This window comes from Castor canadensis, chromosome 2, assembly GCF_047511655.1.
Source record: "Castor canadensis chromosome 2, mCasCan1.hap1v2, whole genome shotgun sequence".
NCBI classification, from domain to species: Eukaryota; Metazoa; Chordata; class Mammalia; order Rodentia; family Castoridae; genus Castor; species Castor canadensis.
Window position 1 is genome coordinate 15,716,338 of NC_133387.1, and position 22,656 is coordinate 15,738,993.

General features: G+C 47.4%; 1 protein-coding gene across 1 annotated transcript in view; it reads right to left on the minus strand.

The window, feature by feature from the left end:
* The window catches only part of Tbxas1 (thromboxane A synthase 1), a 152,091-nt gene extending 129,688 nt beyond the window's left edge, over positions 1-22,403 (minus strand). Inside the window, exon 1 of the mRNA XM_074062122.1 lies at positions 22,155-22,403. Coding sequence (XP_073918223.1) covers positions 22,155-22,243 — 89 coding nt within the window. The 5' untranslated portion in view covers positions 22,244-22,403. The remainder of the gene's footprint in view (positions 1-22,154) is intronic.
* Between the last annotated feature and the right edge of the window lie 253 nt (positions 22,404-22,656).

Genomic DNA, 22,656 nt, shown 5'->3' on the forward strand with positions numbered 1-22,656 from the left:
GCGCTTGCTATCTGGGTGTTCTATCACTTGAGCCATTCCATCAGCTGGTTTTGCATTGGTTATTTTTCAGATGGGGTCTTGCTCTATGCCTGGGCCTTCGAATATTCTAAATCTTTGTTTCTGTGTAAGGTGGCATCTCCAGGTTCCAAGGTCTAGGACGTGGACATCTTTTGGGGTCCAATTTATATTGTGTCTGGATCCGGATTTTGTTTTGGAGTATTCCAAAAAAAGAGAAGTGCCTGGGGTGGGGCTGGACTTCGAGTTTTCCTGGCTTCTTGTTCAGCCAGACTGGACGGTGCTGCTTCTGGGAAGTGGGGGGAGGCCACCCTGGAGCTCTTGCCACACTCGGTCTCTGTGTCAGGCAACACGCACCCAGCTTTGGTGGCCCTATCACCTAACTAAACGGCCACGTAGGCAAATTTCCAGAAACATCACAATTTCAAAAATAAGTCATCTGGGGGCTGATGGAATGGCTTAAGTGGTAGCACACCTGCCTAGCAAGCATGAGTTGCTGGGTTCAAACCCTGGCACTGCCAAAAAAAAAAATTAGAGTCAAAAATAAGTCATGTAGTTGGTGGTAATTGTTGTGCAGAAAATTATAGGACAGAAAAGTCAAGGGCGTCCCTACAGCTTCCTGAGTATAAGACTTCAGTCTTGTAACTGGAGTCATGGGTACAACGTGTCTGTAAGTTTTGCCATGCCTACAAATCGCCAGTACTATTACTTCCCAATTTCTTCTAAATAATACATGCTCTTACTCTCAAAGAAAAATGTGTTGGGACATCATTTATGTCATGATCATAAGTGAAAATAAGTTTCATGTCCATAAATAAAAACAAATAGTGAAAACACTTTCCAGCCGGGCACAGTGGCATATGTCTGTAATCCCAGTTATTTGAGAGGTGAAGGTAGGAGGACTGCTGTCCGGGTCAGCCTGGGCAAAGTCACAAGACCCCATCTGAAAAATGAACTAAAAAAGCAAAAGGACTGGGGCGTGGCTCGAGTACTTACCTAGTAAGTGCAAGGCCCTGTGTTCAAACCCAGTACTGCCTAAACATAAAACAAACGCTTTACAATGGAAGATTTAAGTCTGCGCACCCTGCAACCATCTCTCCTGCCATCCCTGGTCCACGGCCACTGCAGGGAAGACGGGGTCAGTCCCAGGGAGCTGCAGCGTAAAATGAGATCTATTTCTGGAGGTGGCCATCACTTGGTCAATAGGTGAACACCATGGGACAGCAAAGGACACCTCAGGGCTTTCTGAGTCGTGTGTGGATCGATCGAATGAGCCCGGTGTCCTGTACTTAGTGTTCTGGAGCTACAGAGGGCTGGTATTCCAAACTGTGGTCGTCATTTGCCCTCGGGGAGTGGGGGTGGCAGTGGTACAGTCCTGTCACTCTCGGGCACATCATGACAGAGAGGTGCTGGGCAAGTGGGTGCTCACTGAGTGTCTCCCACTGCCAGCACGGTGCTGGGTGCCAGGTGCCAGGATGCCGTGAGGACCACGGCTGCTGTGCTCACAGCCTGGAGGGCCAGATAGACATTCAACATCTGCATCTGATCCTTGCAGCAAAGAGCTGTCACCAGTCAGAGCATGTGCCACTTGGAATGTATTATTTCTATTTCTGTTACTTGTCTGACTATTGGACAGTATTTGGTGAACCCGAAAAAAATGGTAAATGGTTCCTATGCTTTTTTCTCCCCAAAGCTGGTTTTGAAGTGAAACCAAACCAAAAACTCAGGGCCCTCTAGGGACAACCCCTCCTTGAGACGCCATTAAGCTGAGGGGAGGGGTGTCAATGCCACCCACTAGCTATGAGCAAAGGTGCAGAAGAGGCTGCTGCCCACAAGGGATGGGAACCCAGGTGCAGGGAAGAGCCACCCTGGTGGGCTTTGCACAAAGGAGGTAAGCTGCGGAAAGTGGCTTTAAAAACCAAGTGTGTTCTCTCCCAGGTGAGTTTAAAATGCCCATCCCACAGGGTAGTATGTCTGTAATCCAGCACTGGGGAGGCTGAGGTAGGAGGATTGAGAGTTGTAGGCCAGCCTGGGCTACATAACAAAACCCCATGTTAAAAACAAATAATAAGCAAATAATTAAATTAAAATGCCTGTCCCGCCCCAAGAGAACTCAGTCCTGTCTATACCCTATAGGACCAACAAGACATAGAGATGGGGTAGGTGGCTAAAAAGGCAGGGGCTGAGTGTGAGGCCTAGAGCCAGGTGGTCCTCAGTTTTGATGCAGCACTGCACACAGCAGTGCCCTGCCCTTTTGCCCAGTGAAAATGAAGGGAGAGATGCCAAAGCAGCAGTCCGCAAGGTGTGACCACACGTGTCACCTTTGTTCCTATTTTAAAAATAGAACAGGGCAATGGAACAATGTCATCAAAGCAGGTAAGCGGCTGGTGTTTATGTAGAATCCTGGAGTGGGGGTTTTGTTTTTTAACTATCAGTTAGTTGACTGACTTTAAGTAGACTGAGTTGCTCTGCCAGCCACCAGAAAAACCAACAAGATGTTAGGTGAACAGAACGCCTCCCAAGAAGGCCTGTTCTAGGATTGAGAGGGGAAAAAAGAGTGATGGTTTGGTGAAATGTATACTATAAACATATTCAAATATATTTTCATTCTTTAAAGCTGCCTCTTGCACCCGGGTACCACAGGCCCAGACATGGCTGCCCATGGCAGCTCTGCCTGTCTTGTGTGTTCCAGGGGCTGGAAAATTCTTCCTGGAGTCTTCCAGGGTCTTGGGGAGTCCTGAGACCCCACCCCTGGGGACATCAAGGCCATGGGGTCCAGTCAGAGTCTTGGCTCAAGGGACATTAGTTTTGAAGCTGTGCTTTGCGGAGGTGGAAAAATAAGTCAGTCACCCCAGATCAGGGCAATTGAAAGACACTCGCTCTTGTGAGAACAGGTCTCCCCGTCCACCGATTAGCAGGTGATGGTCGTCTGAGTAATTGATGGCGAATTCACCTCAAGTCCGAATTAATCACTTTGTCCAGCACAGCAAAGGCTCACTGTGTCCTAATCCCAGAGGAGACAGCAGCCTCAGTTAAATAAGGAGACCATTGTGCTTTTAATTCATGTTTCAAAGAGCTTTTTCGCGCGCTTTCTTCTGAAAATGGTGCATAAGGCACGTTTCGCAGGTGCCCCCCGAAGCTCGTAGAACAGGATCTGGGATCTCAGAGGACCACAGGTGTTGCCTGGGCTGAGGAAGTTAGTCCTAGTGTGTGGCTCAAATGCTACCCTGTGGCCTTAGCCCTTCCGCCTGCCCCAGGCTCAGCCTCCGAGACACCCCCGGAGACGACCTCTTCCCCCACACTGCTGAGTTGGCTTTTCTGGGCCACAGCTCAGAACTCAGTTCCTGGATGACTTCATGACCCCAGCACATCCATCCTAAGGCCCCTTCACCAGCCTCTGCAGCCCCACCGCCCCTGGGCTCTACCTCCCAGAGCTGCAGGCAGCCGGGGTCCTTTGCCTGGCATCCCTGGTCACACTGCAGACCCCAACTCAAGATCACTGGGGCCAAGTCCGATGCCAGGTACTGCATGTCCAGAATGGGGCAGCACAGGTGAGGCAGCCCTGGCCTGTCCCCAGAGCATGGTCACCTTTGAAAGGGACTTAAATACTCTGAAGGCCACTTGGAAGCCACTGGGCAGGATGGGAGAGAGACTCATGGAACTCGGGGACCACAGCAAGGGTGAGTGGGACACCCAGGCTTCAGAGAGCTTCTCCTGGGAACCTGGACGCAGGAACCGGGATTGACCTTGGCCTTGGGGAGACATGGTAACCTCTTCCATGTGCTCCTTATTTGCTCTAGGAACTGCCCACGGCTTCTGACTTGATCACCTCAGTGTCCTGACTCTCCAGTCGTCAGTCTGTCACTAGGCACTGTCATTTTGCCTTCCCAGCCTCTCTGGGGTGAGCTCTTCCCCCTCACACCCAGCTGGCACTAGCTCTGGCACTGGTACTGCCCAGTTCTGGCCATTACTGTCTCTCCCATGGGTAGAGACTCCTCAAAAGAGACCTCAGCCAGCCTTCCAGCCTGTTTCCCCACTCCCTGCCAATCAGCACCCACACTGGTGCCAGAACTTGCTAATATGAAAATCCAACTCTGATGCAGCCTTGCTCAGAATTCCTTGTTGGTCCCTTGTCATTTTCAGACCAATGACTAACCTCCTTTATTCAGTGTAGAGGGCCTTTGATGATCTGGCCCCAGCTTGACTCCAGCCTCACTGTCAGTGGTCTTGGCTTCCCCTTTAGGCAATCTTGTGTGAGTCTAGTGATGCCAACTTGTTTCCTGCCCTGGGCTTTGGCACATGCTCATTTACAAGGCAGGACTGAGATGAGACAAGTGGGGCATCTAGACACATTTAAGGAGGCCCTGCCTCCTGGGGATGTGGGAGTACCAGCCCTGCTCTTACACGACCCTAAGAGCCCACATCCCCTTAAATGTGGCACCCCCAGCTGCCAGCTTCCCTCTCCTGGTCACAGCTCTGCCCTCCCCCGGTGCTTGGCAGGTCTACCCCCATTCTCCACATGGTGAGTCCTGACAGCTCTTCAACCTTCTGCTCCAGGGCCGCCTCCTCTTGGAGCCCACGGGGATGCTTTCAATGGCCACTCAGTGTTTCACCACATCCCCAATGGGGAGGCTCGCCAGAGAAGAGCAGAACACAGTGTATTGTTTGTGGAAACCTAATCCTGCCCAAGGTCACTATTTACTGTACCTGGTCTGTCTCCATCCTGACGGCTTGGTCATCTCAACTAATCCTTTGTTCTTCTGAAGTCCTTAAAGAGCCCTTGAGATGCTGTGAGAAAGAGGGACCTCTGCTTCAGGCGAACCCCAATAGACAATTAATTAGAGCCCAGAAAGGGTAGCCAGGGCCTCTGCCTCAGAACCACACCATAAATAGAAGGGGAACTCAGCCTCTACAGGGGTGGAGGGAGCCCTGCTGAGTGCTGCACACAAAGGAGCTTATTTTGCAGAGGTGGAAACTGAGGCTCAGAGAGATTAAGTAACTGGTTCAAGATCACACAGCTAGCAAGAAGCAGAGGTGAGCAGCACTTGGTGGTGTACGTCTGTAATCCCAGCTGCTTGGGAGGCAGAGGTAGGAAGATCATAGTCTAAGACTGGGCTTGGAAAAGTTAGAGAAACCCTATCTGAAAAACTAAAAGCAAAAAGGGACTGGGGGCATGGCTTAAGTGGTAGGGTGCCTGCCTAGCAAGTGCAAGGCCCTGAGTTCAATCCCCACTACTGTGAAAAAAACAAAAGGTAACAGATTTGAACCCAAGCTGTCTGGCCTGGTGTCAGTTCTTCTCTGGCAGGATCCCATTTTGCATTCACAGAGCAATGAGTTTCCCAGAACCCACTTTGTCTATAAGACAGGGTATGGAAGGCCCCACTCTGTCCCTTTTGTGGGTGAAGGACCCTGGTCACAGGCAGATGCCACACCACTGGGCTCTATTACCCCAGGGCTCAAATTTATCCACCAGTTAGCCTTGTGTCAGCAGGTTACAAAGACTTGAAATGGGGACAGATAAATGAAGTGAAGACTTGGCCTCTGACAAAAAGTTCAGGGGACATTTCCTTAGCCAACTGAGTTTAATGTCACTGAGCTTCCAAGGTGGGCACACGGGTGCTAGATATTTATAGCAGGGCACAGAATGATCCAGAGTTCCTTTGTACCTAGCCCAGGAGGCATCAACGAAGGTCTCCAGTTGGAGTTGAGGTGGCATCTTTGTAAACCAGCAACAGTTCCGTGGTTCTGTCACACTGTGACATGCCCCATGCCTGGAAAAGGCCTGGAAGTCCAATTCTGACTCCCAGCTTGGCACACAGCTTAAAGGGCTTAGGTAACACAAAGGAACAAAAGAACATTGTGGGCATTTCCAAAAATATTTATAATCCATTGTGTTTTGTTTGTTACTACGATCTCCAAGCCTGAATCTTGACCAGATTCTTGCAAGTTCACCCACTGGCCTTTGATCACCTCTTAGGTACAATGGTCACCTGTGAGTCCAACTGGAAACTGTCTAATACAAGGTCAAAAGGCAATAGCTACAGTCCAAGATCCCGAGTTTTGGTGCCTGTTGCTCACCAATGTGGATAGCCAGAATCATTCTGTTCTGGATTCTGGACCAGACACTCAGACCCACAGAACCTGCCTGACCCTTCCCCATGGCCAACCCAAGGGTTGGTCTCTTCTCTTCCTACTGCTCCTTGAAAAACCTTCCATTATTACAGTCCCTGTCCTGGTCCTGGTTCTTACAAGCCATTTTTATCTCCCCACCTGTAATTAGTAACAAATCACCCACCTGGACTAAACTGACTTTTAAAACAACAAACATGTGTTATCTCAGAGTTTCTGAGGGTCAGGAATCTGGGAGCATAATAGCTGGGTAATTCGAAGTCAGGGTCTCCTAGAAAGTGGCAGTCAAGCAGGAGAACCCCTTCCATGATCACTTGTATAGTTTTTGGCAGGCTTTGCCTTGTGGGCCTCTACAGGGTGCTCAGCATGGCAGCTAGCCTCCCTCAAACAAACGATCCAAAGACAGCAAGAGCCCAAAAAGGAAGCCTCCGTCTTTGGTAACCTAATCTTAGAGGTCATCCTGGTGTATTTTCTTGGTCACACTAACTGGCCCTGGTACAGTAGGAGAGGGGACCATGCAAGGATGTGAAATCTAGGGCAGAGGTCATCAGGGGTCATCAGGGAAGGTGGTTATCACATCACCCATGTGATTATGAAATTGCAAAAACACTACAAACGTTGTGCCCTTTCATCTTCACTGACATCCTTGTTCTGTCCATGGTACAGGTGGGGAAACCAAGACACAGAGTCTGGTCTCATGACTGGCCTGCTGGTCCATTCCAGACCACAGCCCAGGCGTGGGCTGTCTGCATGGAGGGCCTTCCCCTGAAGCCAGGCCTCTGTCTGTCTGTCCTGGTTCAGCAGGCCAACAGGGATGAGGTGACTGGATTCCCTTCCTGGGTACTCTAATAAATCACACACAGACACTCATTCTCTCACGACTCTGGAGGCCAGAAGTCCAGAATCAAGATTTCACAAGGCCTAGTAAAGACGCCGAGAGAGGAGCCTCTCTTTCTCTTTCTAGCTTCTGAAAATTGCCAGCTACCCTTGCTGTTCTTTGGCTTGTAGGTGTGTTACTCCAGTCTCTGTCTCCATCATCACACGGAGCCCTTCCCTGTGTGACTGTATCTTCCTATCTTCCCTCTGTACATCTGGTTCAAACGTCCCTCTTGTAAGGACACTAGGCCTGGGATTTGGACCACGCTAATCTAAGATGACCCCATCTTCAACTGATTGCATCTATAAAGACCCTGTTTCCTTCAAAGGCCACATTCTGAGGTGTCAGTAGACATGAATTTGAGGGGGACACTATTCAACCCAGTCCAGAGGCCATCAGAACTGGTAGCAGAGGCCTGAGGCAGAACCACGTGTGTGTGTGTGTGTGTGTGTGTGTGTGTTGTTAGACGGAGCTCCCTCGCCACCCTGGCAACACAGAAAAGGGGAGATGGCAAAAAATATCCCAAATGAAAGAAGATAGTAATCCCAAACCTCTATGTTCTTGGCTTACTTTGTATATTGGGCTTTGTTCAATTTTGTTCTGTTTTTGTTATGTCTTATTATGATACTAACTCTTCAGTGTGTTAAGTCGTTTTATCCAGCACACCTTTTTTATTGGAAAAAAGGCAGTGAAGCTTTGCGTCTGACTGTGATGGCAAGAGCCCCTCCCTGCTCAGACTCCCCAGAGGAGAGGGCACAAACGTGTGTGACAAGAGCCTCTTTTTATCCTTGAAAACCTCAGTCAAATCACACTGTGCCTCCGGCCTTGTGATCTGGGGATGTCCCCTTTTGTGACAGCCACTACCCAGCACCGGGGTAGTTTCTAGAAAGACAAGAAATCAACATATTTTTCCTTAATAACCCAGGAGGGCTGTAGCACCCACAAGAATATTTAAAACTATTCTGGAGCTATTGATGTTTTCAGCCATTTCTTGGCATAACATCCATAAATGTACTGCCCAGAGAAGAACAATGAATTTGTTCTAAACACAGCTCACAGTCTGCAAGGGTACGCTGGCTGGTGTATTTCAGGCCATGGTGGACACTGTGCTTTTGCATCCAGGTTTCCTCTGGCCTTCTGGACTCCAGACAGGATTTCCCCAAGTCTGGCTTTTCCAGACTAGAGTTGAACTTAGGGCCCTTCTCTAGCCAGTCCCCTGAATCCATTATTTGAGCTTTTTAGAGTACGTTCAGCTCTGCCATCAGTCAACCCCTGCCCTCAATCACTTACTTGGCTAGAAACTTCCAGGAATGTCCCCAGGCTTCGCCCAGATCAACTCTGAGGCCTGTCCCAAGTTCTAGACCCTGTTTCAGCAGCTCTTGGTGCCAGCTCATCATGCCTCAGCCAAGACCCACCATGCCCTGGGGATCAGTGTCCCTGATGGCAAATTCCCCACCAATGTCTGGTTTTCTCAAAGATTCACTGTTTTCATTTAAAACAAAAATTCAGAAGTCTGTTAACTTTAACGTCTTTATTTCCTTATTATTATTATTATTATTCTATTTTGTCTTATCATTTGTGGCCTCTTTCTGTTTTGCCAGAGATCAGAGTCCAAATGTGTGATCTTGGGGCATGGGGTGGATGGATTCATTGCTCCTGATTCTTCACACAGCTCACCCCACCAAGGCTCTACACAGGCGTCCTTGCACCATGACTTTAAATACCTCCCACTACATGGTCAGTCTCCTTTCCAGTCCACTAATGTTAGGCTTGGACTTGTGGCCTATTTAGCCAATGGAGTGAGGGCAGAGTGACCTTAAGGTATTTCTGGAACAAAGTCTCACTATCATTTCTTGCATTCCTGGGATCTGTCAGGAATAGAGTATCTTCTTCAGCCTGGACCCCATTACAAACCTATGGATCTGAACCCACTCCTAGAACAGAGTTGCCCAGCCAACCCACAGACCATGGGAAAAATAAGTTTGGTTGTTTGCCAATGAGTTTGGCGTGGTTTGTTACACAGCATTTCTGTGGCAATTGCTGACTAACACAGGTCCACCCACTTAACTACTCTAAACCTTCATTTCCACATTTATAAAGTGGGGCCACTGTATTATAATTTAAAAAGTACAACCTTTTTTTTCTCCTGCTACACAACTAGTGGTTATAACATACACCCTACAACATCAGAGTCAAAGATAGCAAAGCAGTTAAAAAAGAGAGAGATTGGAGAATATTCATTCAGCTTAAGAACTTAAAACTTCTTGTTGGCCTTGAGGTAAGTTGTTTTGTAGAGAATGAAGGAGAAGCCCACTGTAGGGTTGAAGGGGATGGGGAAGTGAGTAAGTGAGCAAATGGGGTGGGGGGGTCACTGTCCTCTTGAGCCTTGGCCCAGAAGGGAGGGACGAATGGAGTGGTGGTGTGGGTAGGAGTTACAGTCAAAGAAGAGGTGGTTTGCTGAGGGTGTGGCTCAAGTGTTAGAGTGCCTCCTCACAAGCCCAAAGCCCTGAGTTCAAACCTCAGTACTGTCAGAAAAAGAAGAGGTGGTTGGTTGGTTGAGTGATCAGTTGGCTGGTTGGCTGGCTGGCTTACTTGTGAGAGAATTGAACCTATAAAAAAACCTTTGTGGTGACACATGTGAGGAGGAGGATGGTAAGGATTAGACTAGCATTAGCAGGAAACAAAATGTCTGACCTATGAGAGAGGAGAGGAAGGCTTAGCAGGATTTATTTACTGATTTGCTATACATCATTTGCACTTCAGGTTCTCAAGCCCAAGGGCAAGCAACTGGCAACCAAGATCAAATGAGAAAGGATTGGGCTCTTACTTTTCAAATCAGATGATAGTTGTCAATTTTGATGTAGAAAAATTTGAGAAATTTCTGGGAAGTCAATTGAGTTGAGCTTGATTTATAGAGCATTTTTCAAGAAATAGATCTTCTTTAATTTTTAAACACCTCACAACTAAGAGGTGATGGGGCTAAGAGTCTATCAATGGATTAATAGCAGCATGTGTTGGTGTAAGGTTTCCCATCCCCAGATCCTTTATCCTCCCTTTCAAAGAGACAGGGAAGAGATGACCCTCTCCGCATTGTCTTAAGGAAAAGTGCCGAGGCTCAGAGCTGGCCGCTGGCTCTAAGCTTCTGGAAGAAATGCCCACAATGCTTTTCTCTACCTACTTCCTTCCCCTTCCTTGTGAACCTGCTGCATTCTGGCTCCTGTGCCCCACAACGTGCTATTGGGGACCATTTGCAGCATCCCCTAAGACTCCTTAGTTGTCAAGCCCAGTGGACATTTTTTTAAACCTTCTCTTAGTTGTTCAAGTCAAAAGCTACCTAGTGGCAGTTCAGGGTCATTCCACATGAGGCCATTTGTTCAAAGTACAGCTCTTTACTTGTGACGCCAGTGCATCTCTCACATGGGGACCATGTAAGAAATCAGAGTGATGCTTGAAAACTAAGAGATAAAATGACAGCTATAGCCCACCTGTCCAGCACCTACCTGCAGGTACCAGATAATACTGACAGTTAAGATGTATTGAGCACTCCCTGGACCATGCACTGCTCCAGGTCTATCCGTGATTTAGCTCATATGCTCCTCCCCACCTGCTCTGAGGTAGCTATTATAATTAGCCTTACTTTCCACATGGGGAAACTGAGACAAAGAGCTTACCTAGCTGGCTTAAGGTGTCAAGGCCAGTCAGGATTTGAACACAGGCGATCTGATTCCAAAGCCCAAGCTTTGGGACCATAACAGAAAGTGGAGGAAGGCAGTGTTGATGAACTGCTAAGCTTGAGAGTGGCTTATTTTCCTGAACGGCTTCAGCTGTCACCTTGCACTGTGGTTATGGTCCACAATCCTTGCCTTTGGAACCAGCACAGAGATGAACTTCAACCCACAGCCCAATCTAGCCTGAATTCTAAAGACAAAATCTTTTATCAACTCAATGAAATCTTGTAATATAACAAGTGGGGGTGGTAGCTGGTTGCAGCACCCAACACTGAATGGGAACTCTCTGTGATGGTATCCAGAATGACAAAGAACAATGACCATGCATGGAGTGTCGTATGTGTCAAGCATGCACCATACAAAGTCCTGTGTGTGGTCACTTTCACTTAGTTGAGTGAACAAGTAATCGAGTGCCTATTTCCCAATAGAATTGTAGGGAGTGCTCCAGCTTAATGCTAGGCACTTAGGCTAAGCTGAGTGAGGTTCTGCACTGCCCTGGGGAACTCGCCTTCTGCTGGGGAAGCCAGGTAGGTGATCAGGGAGAGAGAAGGTAACAGGTGCAGTGGGGTAAGAGTCTGGGGGCTGCTGTCCCCTGAGGGGAGAGGAGGGGCTCCCAGGAGAGGGAAGGAAATGGGCAGTAACAGTGGTGTGCAGAAGGAACTGTGAACGCCCAAGAGCCTAGAACCAGGTGAGCAGTGATGGGGACAGAACCAGGCCCAAGACATCCTCATGAACTCAGCCAGGAAGACTTGCTATCCCGGATGGGCGGGCCAGGAAGGGCTTTACACACAGAGGAGCAGTGAGCTGCTGGTGGGCTTTACTGGCAGCAGGTTTAAGATGACTTTGAGGAGCAGGGAAACTACCGAAGGCCATTACCAGCTAAGAGATGCTCTGGAAGCCCTTGGCCACAGCAGAAGGACAGCAGATGGAGAGGAAGGGACAGCTCCAGAATGCCTGGAGGATGAGACTGGCCAGGCTGAGGATTGGTTAACTGTGGTGGGAGGGTGGGGGTAAGAGACAGGAAAGAGACAAGACCGAGTCCCAGGAGAGCCGATGAGTGGCAAGGTAGAAATGTGTCACAGGAGAGAAGCGGGTACTACTGTTCTCTTACTAAAGAGGAAACTGGCAAGATGGATGACTTGTCCAAGGCCACCCAGCAGAAAAAATGTGTCTGTCCCTAAACTAAAATCCTGGCTAATTTCCACAATGCCATTCTTCTGAGAACATACCAACTCAAGTCCCCCGCCCCCCAACAGACACTCATATCAGAAGATGAGGCTACCACTGTTGCCCAGTCCCCGTGTGCAGAGAGGGTTAAAACCGGAAACGTGTAACTGACTACACTCCTTTCCGATGCTTTTCAGCCCTGGGCCCCCCCCCCGTCTATTGATTTGTGAAGGGCGTTGGGCAGTGTTCAGAGAGCCTAGTGTAAACTGTGCACTTATTGACTAGAGGGGGGTTCAGGTTAGCTAAAATGTCAAGCCCCTTTGATTTGGAGTGAAATTATAACTTGCTCCACTAATGCTGGTTATCTCATCGATCAACTCTTCCCAATGGCACAGCTTCCAATCAGCTTGTGTTTGAATAATGAAGATGGGAAAATCCATCAGTCCTCGGTTAAACACACATTATGGCTGGGACAATAGAACACAGGACCTTCGGGGAGTAACATAAACAGGGGCCGTGTGCAGACTTTAGATACCACTGCTTTGAACCCTGAGGGCCAAGATCAATAGAAGGAACAGGGAAGTGTGTTCTGTGCCACTTCTCTGCTGAGCATTGGGTGCCTCCTGTCCCCTCCATGAATATCAGAGTGCTCCACTCAGATCCCAAGGGCTCTATGTACCCCATGCAGCACTCCTGCTAGATAGCTGTGTCCTGCCCCTCATCCCCTCTTTTTGCAGTCTTGCCATACAATGTCTTTCTTTCTTTCTTTAAGTTTAGATTAATTGTACACAGAGGTTTCATTGTGGTATTTCCAAACATGTAATGTACTTTGAATAGTTCACTCTCTCCATTATTCTTTCATAACACTCCCCACTTCCTCTCCAATTTCTAGTGTCACAATTACTTTACGTCCCCACAGCACATCAGTGAGGTGGATTAGCGCACATCCTAGAGATAGGAAAGAGACAAGGCTGAGTCCCAGAGAGCAAGTGGGTGACGCAGGAACTAATTTATTTGCTCTTTCAATAAGCCACGTGCAAGGCATTCTGCCAGGTGCTAGAAGCACAGTGCCACTGGCAGAGTGGCTCAAGTGATAAGAGTGCCTGCCTAGCAAGCATAAGGTCCTGAGTTCAAATCCCAGTGCTGCCAAAAAATTCAAAAAAAAAAATCAAAACCACTGTGCCACAAGTGCACACATTGGAGAGAGTCATCCCCCTCCCTGGCTTATAGGGGTGCACATGTGTGTGCATACACTTTGTAACAATAATCACGGAAGCAGTGAGACTGGCTGACTTATTCAGGTGTAATCGTGATGTTCACATGTATCGAGCAGCTACTTAGGGACGAAACACTCCGTGGCTTCTGATCCAGGTGCTGCCGTCAGGGACATAGAGTCACAGTGCACACTCAGTGAAATTACATAGCAAGTACTGAGACAGCCAGAGGGAGAGAGAGAGGGGAAGAGTTCAAAGGACACAGGTCATCGCAGGCTGGCCTGGTGGAGGAGACCTCCACAGAAGAGTGACACAGGAGCAAAGTGTTGAATGATGGGTAGGAGTTAGTGAACCAGGTGGCGGGGTATTCAGGCAGCAGGGACAGCAGATGCAAAGTGGGGAGAGAAGGGAACTGTGTGAGGCAGGAGGAAAGATTAGAGAGGATTTGGGGGTGCTTTCTGATCACAGAGTGGAGGAGGCTGCTGGATTGGGTGTGTGGCACTGTCTCTCCCCTGGGTGCCTCTGTGCAGTGCTTGGGAAACAGGGTTGGAGTAGAAGCCAGTATTGGTAGGGGTTGGCTCGGCCTTTGGGCAATCTCTGGTGCCATTTTTTCCAGATCCTTTAACAGAAAAAGAGGGGCTGTGGTGGTCTTCTTTCTGGGACTGCATTCAGGGACTGGTTGCGCACTGAGCCAAAGCCCAGGAAGCACACCTTGAGGGGACAGACCGGAGGGAACAATGGCCCTCCTGGGTGGTCCAGAGCCAGACCCTGCAGAAAAAGCTGAGGGCCCCGTTCACCAGGAAGTTGTGCAACATCCCATGTTCCTGACAAACCAGAAATGAGGTGGCTCTTAGTCCCGGAAGTACCCACTTACAATAGCTGGAGCATCTGCCACTGTCCCTGTTGTCCCCAAAGTCTCTGCCCCCCTTGCCCAGATGCACTCCTGCTAGCAGAAGCAAGTCCCTGAGGGCAAGGGAGGTCCGGAGATGTCCACTTACTTCAGTGGGAAACGATGGCCTGTTAGGTTTGTTCTTACAGCATCTGGTGTGGGGAAGGGAGGATCAGCTTTATTTCTGGGATAGCCACTTCCTCCCAGTGTGAGAAGCACCAGGCACGCACATAAATCTGATGGTTGCTTTGCTTATGTAACAAACAAGATTCTGGTTTCATTTCTGCCCCTAAACTAGACGCTACCAGAAGCCTGACTCCCTTCCCCAACATGAGACGGGATGATCAGAAAGAGTGAAATGTTGTTATTGTTTTCTTTTCTCTTTTTTGGCAGTAGTAGGGTTTGAACTCATACTTGCTAGGCAGGAACTCTGTCACCTTTTTTGCTCTGGTTATTTTAAAGATAAGGTCTCACTTTTTGCCAGGCAGGCTTGGATCACGAGCCTCCCATTTCAAACTTCCCACCATCGCTACAATGACAGGTGTGTACCACCACACCAGCTTTTTTTCTGTTGAGATGGGGGTCTGACAAACTTTTTTCCCCAGGCTGGCCTGGAACCGTGCTCCTCCCCATCTCAGCCTCCCATTTAGCTTGGGATGAGAGGTGCTCATGCTCAGCTATTGCTATTGTTTTCTTAAAAAAAAAAAAAAAAAAAGCAAAAACCCAACTCATCTGCACAATGAGCAAGGTGAGCAAGGCCTTTCAACAGAATTCACAGGCTTCCAAAATGGATTCATTTGCCTCCTGAGTACAAATGCCTACAAGCTTTATTGTTTTATAATCACATTTTATTTTGGATTGCAAAGATTATTACCCAGTTTAATCACCTATTTGCCAAATTTGGGGCTGTTTTTAAAAAAAAAATCAATTAACTCTCAACAAGGATTTGTTGCCTCAAGGGCTTTCCAGAGACGACATCTAGACTCTCAGTCCCCTCACTGCCCCACCTCCAAAGCCCTAAGATGTGTGTTCTGGTAGGCTCAGCCTATCAGCAAAAGGCCTTTGAAGGTCATAAAATTCATTTGGCCGTATAAGTTCTGGTGTGTATGCCAAAACAATCAGTCACATTGCTTTATAGTCACACCTCGTACTCTCACTCTGGAAAATCAAGAAAGTGAGGAGAAGGACAGGGATATTGTGAATAACTATTTAAAAGAGAGAAAACAAAAAATATATATATTCTGCAGAAATGGTCCTAGAGGAAGCGCAGACCCAGCTTTCACAAGCAGGCTCAATTTTATCTCCAAACTCATCACTGAATTATTAAACCAAAGAACCCATCATATCCGAGGCAAAACTACAAAGAATGAAAAAGGGGAAATGGTGTGCATCCTTCTCCAGGTGCTGGGAGACGCTGGAAATTAACCGTGGCCTTTAAAATCTATGGCTAAACTGTGCGCATTAGTCACATTCTTAATGCTTTGTTCCACTAAATGTTACAAACGCTAATGCTGCCTTTGCTTGGCATGCTTCTCCATCTGAAACCACCTCCATCCTCTTCCCTTTCTCCTCCATTCTGCCTTGTGTTTCAGGAACCAGCCCAAGACCCTCTGCTTCCAAAGTCATGTCTGACTGGCTGGTGACTCGGAAGTTTGACTGTGGCCCCAGCCAAGGGGTTAGGATTAGAAGGGGAGAACTATCTCCTGGGACAGCCTGTCAGTCCTAGGAACTGCCACTAGGGATGACTAAGTGCCCAGGAGAAAGAATAATTTGTCACTCATATATCACTTGGGTTGTAACCAACTTGTTTTGTATGAGCAGCAGCTAGGTCAGCACAGACCTGCCCATGCAAGAGCATCTACCTACTTGGAAGTCATGGAGTATAGATCTAGAAGGTTCCATGGTCATCTGTGCCAACTGTTCACATCACACAGCAAGTCCTTTTGTGTCATCCCTGGTGGTTGCTGAGGGACACTCATAACCTGCCAAGACAGCATCCCTGCACCTGGCTGGACAGCGTTGGTTCCTCTCTTTCACTGACATTGAACTTGGAGCCAGCTTTATACATTGGTCCTACTTTTGCCTCTAGACACCCTCCTCTTCCTGCAGTCCACAGGACATCAAGCCCTGGAGCCTCAGACTCTGCAGGGGGCAATCTTAACGTTTTATTCTTCTGAGTAGCAGCAGCCTCTCATGTCCACTGGGCCATGAACACATCCAACCCGACCACCTGCTTCAGGGGAATGTTCTAGCTGGTCACAGTTGCCCCTCCTCCCATGGCTGTGTACAGCTTTATCTTATTAAATAAATGTATGAACACTAGGTTAAATATAGCTAAACACGTTTCTTACAGCAAAATCTTTCAGGGCTTTTTATATCCTATGAATCTCCAAGAAGGGATAACCACAGGCTGGAGCACGGCTCAAGTGGTAGAGCACCAGCTTAGCAAGCATGAGGACCTGAGTTCAAATCTCAGTACCACAAAAACAACAACAAGGAAAGCTTACCCCAGATCTAATTTCTCAAGCACTTTTAGGAACAGATGATCTTCAGTCTGCAAATAGCCACATTTTGAGGCTGGATGCCTTTTGCCTCCACCTCTGATTGTACTGAGAACACAGTCATTGCTTGGTTCCCTCAGGGCACTGGTGCCAGCCCCCACCCCCCACAGCCACCAAAACGTGAGTATGCTCAAGTCCCTTGTATTTGCATATAATAGATAGACATCCTCCTGTATACTTTAAATCACCTCTAGTTTGCTGATAATGTCCAATACAATGGAAATACTATGTAAATTGTTGTTATACTGTATTATTTAGAAAATAATAACAAAAATCTATACACGTTCAGTACAGATGCAAGCATTGCTAACTCCATAGTGCACAGTGAGAACCATGCTGGACAGAGACTGAGGCTCTGTGACATGCCAAGAAGGCATAGCAGGCGGTGCCTACCTTCTGGTAGATTCAGTGTTGTCTTCAGCGTGTGACAAATCAAGTTTTGCTTTGTGACGCTTTCTACCTCTCTTTCCCTAGATATTTCAATACAAGGTGGTGGGATCCATGAATACAGACCCCACAGCTAAAGAGGGCTGACTGTACTTAAGTGGCTTTTTGCTCTAATGAGGTCAAGATTTGTCACTGTGGCTCCCATGACCCACCCCAATGGTTTCTTTTAAATACAGTCAGAGAATAGAAGTTCATCTGGAATTAGATTCTAGTTCTCTCACTATAAAGAAACTTTCCTGAGAAAGAAACTCCGAGGTACAATGGTGAACTTTTCATTATAATCTTAAATCTTAAGAATCCCCAGTCACATTTTAATTAAAACTGTTCTTAGAATGAGCCTTGATCAGAGAACTCCACCTCACTCTGATTGCCACTTTCATCTTGAACTGTTTCACACTTTGGGGTCTTGGTACCTGGGTTCTGAGTGCAGCCTGGCATTAAAAGCCCCTCCTTGACCTCCACCACGTTCATATACACAGCTGTATAGACTGCTACACTGCCCTTGTCACTGCCTAAGCAGCCAAGCAGCAACCCACCCCTCTCAAGCCCCCTGCACTTCTACTCCAGTGACAGAAATATGAAACCTACGGTCCTGAAACTCGCAGGCCCAAAGCATGAAACCACTTTCTTCTTCACTACTAGAAAGGAGCAATTTTCTTCTCTTTTTAGTGAAATTGCTCTTAAGATGCAGAAAGACTAAAAGAAGAAGAAAAAAATCACCCATCACCCCAACACCAAAAGAAACCTCCTCTTAAAATTTGGGCCATTTTCTTACACTCTTTCTTTATGAACAAAGAAATCTTTATTCTGCCCACAGGAATCCAGCTGCCAGGCCTTAGGGTTGCTTGAAAGTTGAGACACTCTAGTACTTAAGGTCACCTTAAGCAGCATTCAACTCAAACAACTTATTTCTTGGAGTAAGAATTTCAAAACATTTTATACAGAAAAGTGAGGTTCTTTTCCTTTTTTTTTTTTTTTTTTGGAGTGGGAGGGAGTGGTCCTGAGGATCAAACCCTAGTGCCTTGTAGATGCTAAGCAAGCACTGTAGCACTGAGCTCCACTCCTAGCCAAAGCCTTAGCTTCTAACGCATTTTATCTGGCATGGTGTTCACCCTTGCATGTGTTTCATGACCCTCTAGCTGACACCACTCACATCCCCAGCTCCCTCTCCAACCCCAGCTCACCGCGAAGCCATGTATCAGTCAATTAAAATGATCGTCACTGAGAAAATGCTATCAGATATACCACATCTAGTTTATAACAGTGCCTTTTTAAATGAAATGAATTTATGTTTATCTTCTTTCCAAAGCCACTGATACTCTTAATAATTGTTTATGAAAAACAGGCATGCTCATATACAAACTCAGATGTAGAACATGTCTGTAATACTGGAACTACTCCATGGAACTCGGAGGGGAGGGACAGGAAAAGAAAATGCTAGAGCCTCAGTAATATCATGAAATATAACATCGTGAAGGTGGAGGATGTAAGGATGTGTACTGAAAGCTGTTGAAAAACGGGGCGGGGGGCAGGAGGTAAAGGGGTAAGCGAGAGTAATGGAAGGGGTTGAATGGACCAAAGTAATGTATACCCACAGTGCAGGTACATCAAGAAACCCCTTTGAACATCGACTTAGAAATTAGTAACAAAAGACAGGACTATGGGTACAGTGTTTGGGGGAGTACTGTGCGAGGGAGGTCAGTGAAGAAGATGAAGATGAGGGAATATGGTTGATGGTCTTTGTATACATATATGAAATAAAACAATGAACCTCTTGCAATTGCTTTAAGTGGGGCAGGGAGAGGCTTGAGGGTAGGGGGAGATGGTGGGGGTGATCTAACCAATATACAATGTAAGCCTATTGAGAATTGTCACAATGAACCCCCCTGTACAACAAATATATCTTAACTTAAATATTTAAGTGCTAATAAGTCCATGCCAAGCCTGGCTCTACAAGGTGAGTGGAGACACAAAAATGGTCTGTTTGCAGCAGTTAGAAAAGCAGACAGCAAGCTGGCCCTCACTGGCTGCACTCGAGGCTTCCAGGAACAGGGCAAGTCACATGGAAGAGAATTAAGATCTGTAGGAACTGCAAGGGCTAGCAGAAGACCAAGGAAGAAAGTGGCAGAGATTAAGGCTGGTGTGAGTCTTCTGCCAACATTTACAAGGTGCCAACTCTGTGCCAGGCATCGTGAGAGAAAGAGATGGGATCAAAAAAATCTAACAAAGCAGCCCCGAGCAGGGGCTTGAGGGTGCTGCTGGGAAACAGGAAGCTTCCCTGAGGACACGGCCCTGAGCTCAGCATTGAAGGGAAGAGGAGAAGAAGGGCAATCCAAGCAAGGAGACTGGCCACATGTAGAACCTCGTGACAGTCACAGCACTGCACAGGATGTCTGGGAGACAGAGGGCAGGTAGGGCCACTGAAGGAGCAGGGGCCAAATGGAAGTCCTGGGTCCTGCCCTCAACAATGCAGGCTTCTCACTTGACCTCATTCAGCCAAAGGCTAGCAGGGCCTCTGGGCCATGGACTTGAAGTTCCAGAATTTCAATGAGAGAAGAGACTTGGACTCTGCCCTTGAAGAACTCACAGGTGAGGGGACAAGCACAACCTTGGTGTCTGGATGATTTTAGCTGCTCAGTTGTTAGGCTGCCCATTGTACTCTCACCCTGCCTGATGGCAGGTGTACCTCTTAGAGGAAGGATTAATGTGTCAGAGCATTTAGAACACTCCATCCTCCACAATTTCCCCTCGGGTGCGGGTGGCTGTGCATGTCCCCACACCTCTGGCTCCTTGCCTGTGAACCCTCTCACCGGAGACAAAGCCCGTCTCTCTCTCCCACGTGGATGCCCACAGGAGGTGTGGTCAGACGGAGGCCTTGCTCTATCCAAGCTTGGCTCTGCTGCTCATTGGCTGCCTGAAGTCTCGCCTGAAAGAGGGGCATGGGTACCCAAGGATGCTCACCTTTGCACTGAACCAAGGCACGGACCCAAGAGCACCAGAGCCACAGCCATGCTGTCCTGCAGTTTCCTTCCCTTCATTGACCCCTCCATGCATTGATCTCATCCCCAGAGCTTCCATGTCCACCCCCCCACCCGCCGCCTGGGACATCTGACCCAAATCTCCTGTTTTCTGACCTTGTACCAGGCCCTCCCGCCATGCCTGGCACACATTAACAGGTCGATAAGTGATTCTGTGATAACAAATGGAAGCCAGCTCTCACTTCCTATTCACCACCTGTGTGCTTCATGCTCCTATCTTAATGTCTGCGTCTTTGAACCCAATTAATACGGCCTGAGAACAGATTACACGCGCACAGCTGCCTTGCCGAATGGAATGGTGTCCAGGAGCCTCTGCAGATTGTAAACACCCAGTTACAGCAGCTTCTCTGCAAGGACACAGGTTCCTTTCCACGGTCAGAGCAAAGCAATGTATGCAATCACTCATTCACTCATCAAACATTTATTGAGGCTATACTGTATGTCAGGCACAGAGCTGGGATTTAAGAATACAGAACTGAAAAAGACACAATCAAGACAGAAGCAAAAATGTAGAGAAGCATACAAGGTCAACATCAATGTTATGAGTTCCCTTGGAAGATTCAGGTAGAACACACTTTGAGAACCACAGTCAGATCACAGCTATTGAAGAAAAAGCAATACTGATAAGCATTGGCTTTGTGGTGCTGGGGATTTGAACTCAGGGTAGAGCAAGTGCTCTACCACTTGGGTCATACCTCCAGTCCTAATAGGCACATTAATAAAAAAGAAAAATGAATCTATAAACCCAAGCCACTAAAGACATTTTTTGGCAGAATTGCAGATGAAACCCAGAGCTCACACACGCTAAGAGCACACCTTACCACTGAGCTACACCCCAGCCAAGACCTCTTTTCCTCTACTTTCAGGTTGTATAGGTGATACTTAACGAGAGTGGCCAACGTCTTGTTTTGGGCTTCACTGAGCGTAAAAACACACTGCAATTGATTATTGAGGTTTGGGGGCGGGGCAAGGGGCTCCCATTTGCTCTTGGTTTTGCATGTGACTGGTTTCAATGCTAGATAAACTATACGAGATAGGAAAGTTCAAAAGATAATTAAACCAGTTAAAAAGCAAAATAGCACTGGGACTGAAGCCGGGTTTCAGAGCCAATTTCCAAGAAGTAATTTCATCATCATAGAACAGCAAATGTGAATTCCACTTTCAGCTATGCAAATTCCAAAAGAATAATACCTCATATTTGCATAATGCTTGATGCTTTTCAAAGTGCTTTCCCAGTTATTAATCTACAGGAGGCTTTATTACTACTGGAAACATAAATTGAAATTCTTTCTGAACCCCATTATTTTCTCTACTTTCCTCTCAAAAACCAGAGCCACCTAAATCCGGGTGCTTTTGACTGAGTTGGGAACTCTAAGAAGAGTAACCGACAGGCTGGATGTGCACAAGCTTAGCATATTGGGAGGTCTTCAGTCTACAGACATCCCAGAGCAAGGCTTAAGAAAATCTGCTGTTGAATTAACAAAACCACAAGGGAACAACTCAAGAGTTCAAGTTTGAGGCTCTTTCCAGGTCTCGTACTTTGTGGGAACTGCACGTTCTACCTCATTTGGAATCCATGCCTTTCTACCAGATCTTAGGGAATTAGTTCTACCACTTTGTTGGTAAACCTGCCAAAATCCCTGCCAATGGCTTCCCACAAAGGGGTCCGCATTTACCAAACAGCTTCTGTGCGATTTCTGTTTTTAATGAAATATGAACCAAGAGGCTGAATCCAGTGCAAATCCAACATTGAGCGAGAATCTTAGAAGACACGATGGAGTTTGAGGAAATTCTTCCACCTCATCCTAATGCCTTTCCTGTTTGTTTCTTTTTTTCATCTCTTTCAAACTTAATTATGTGAAGCGTTCTCAGTCACGAAACCACCAGCATTTCCTGACACTTGGATCTCATGCATTTTAGCAAAAGATTAACCTGGCTGTTTGCTTTTAATTCTGAAGCTGTGTTAATACTCAACTCCCTCTAGATTAGAAAGGAAGACAAACACACACCCGCACACCCCACCTGGCACCAGCAGGCTCCAGGGCTGACATTTCTGAGGATATCAGTCTCTGGGGCTGACTGCACTTACCATTTCAGGAGGGCCAAGAGAACTACAGACAGGGCCACTGTCACCACGGTGCCATTCACTTCCAATTTCAGAAACCCCAAGGCTTCCATTGTCCCTCTGATGCCCTAGAGGACTGGTCCTCCAGAAGAAGGGGTGGGGGGCTGATCCGTTGGCCTCACAATAGCCCGGGATCTTCAAACAGTGGAGGAAGAAATAGTCACCCAAGCACACGTCAAGTGACGTGGGTCCCCAAAATGTGCTCTTTCTCAGTGTCTCTTTATAAAGAGGAAGGAAGAGGAGGGAAAAACAAAGGGTTTCAGGGCATGGCAATGAATCAGCAAGTATTTTCTTCATGACTGTACTGTCAATAAACATTTATGTTAACTTCCCTGGGAAGCAACATCAGACAGATGGGCCTGTGTTCACTGAGAAACAAAATGGTCACAACCATCAACTGCTTCTCTGACAAGTAATCCTCCAAGAAAGGCTCTCCTCCAAAGTCTAGATCTATAAACATGTAGAT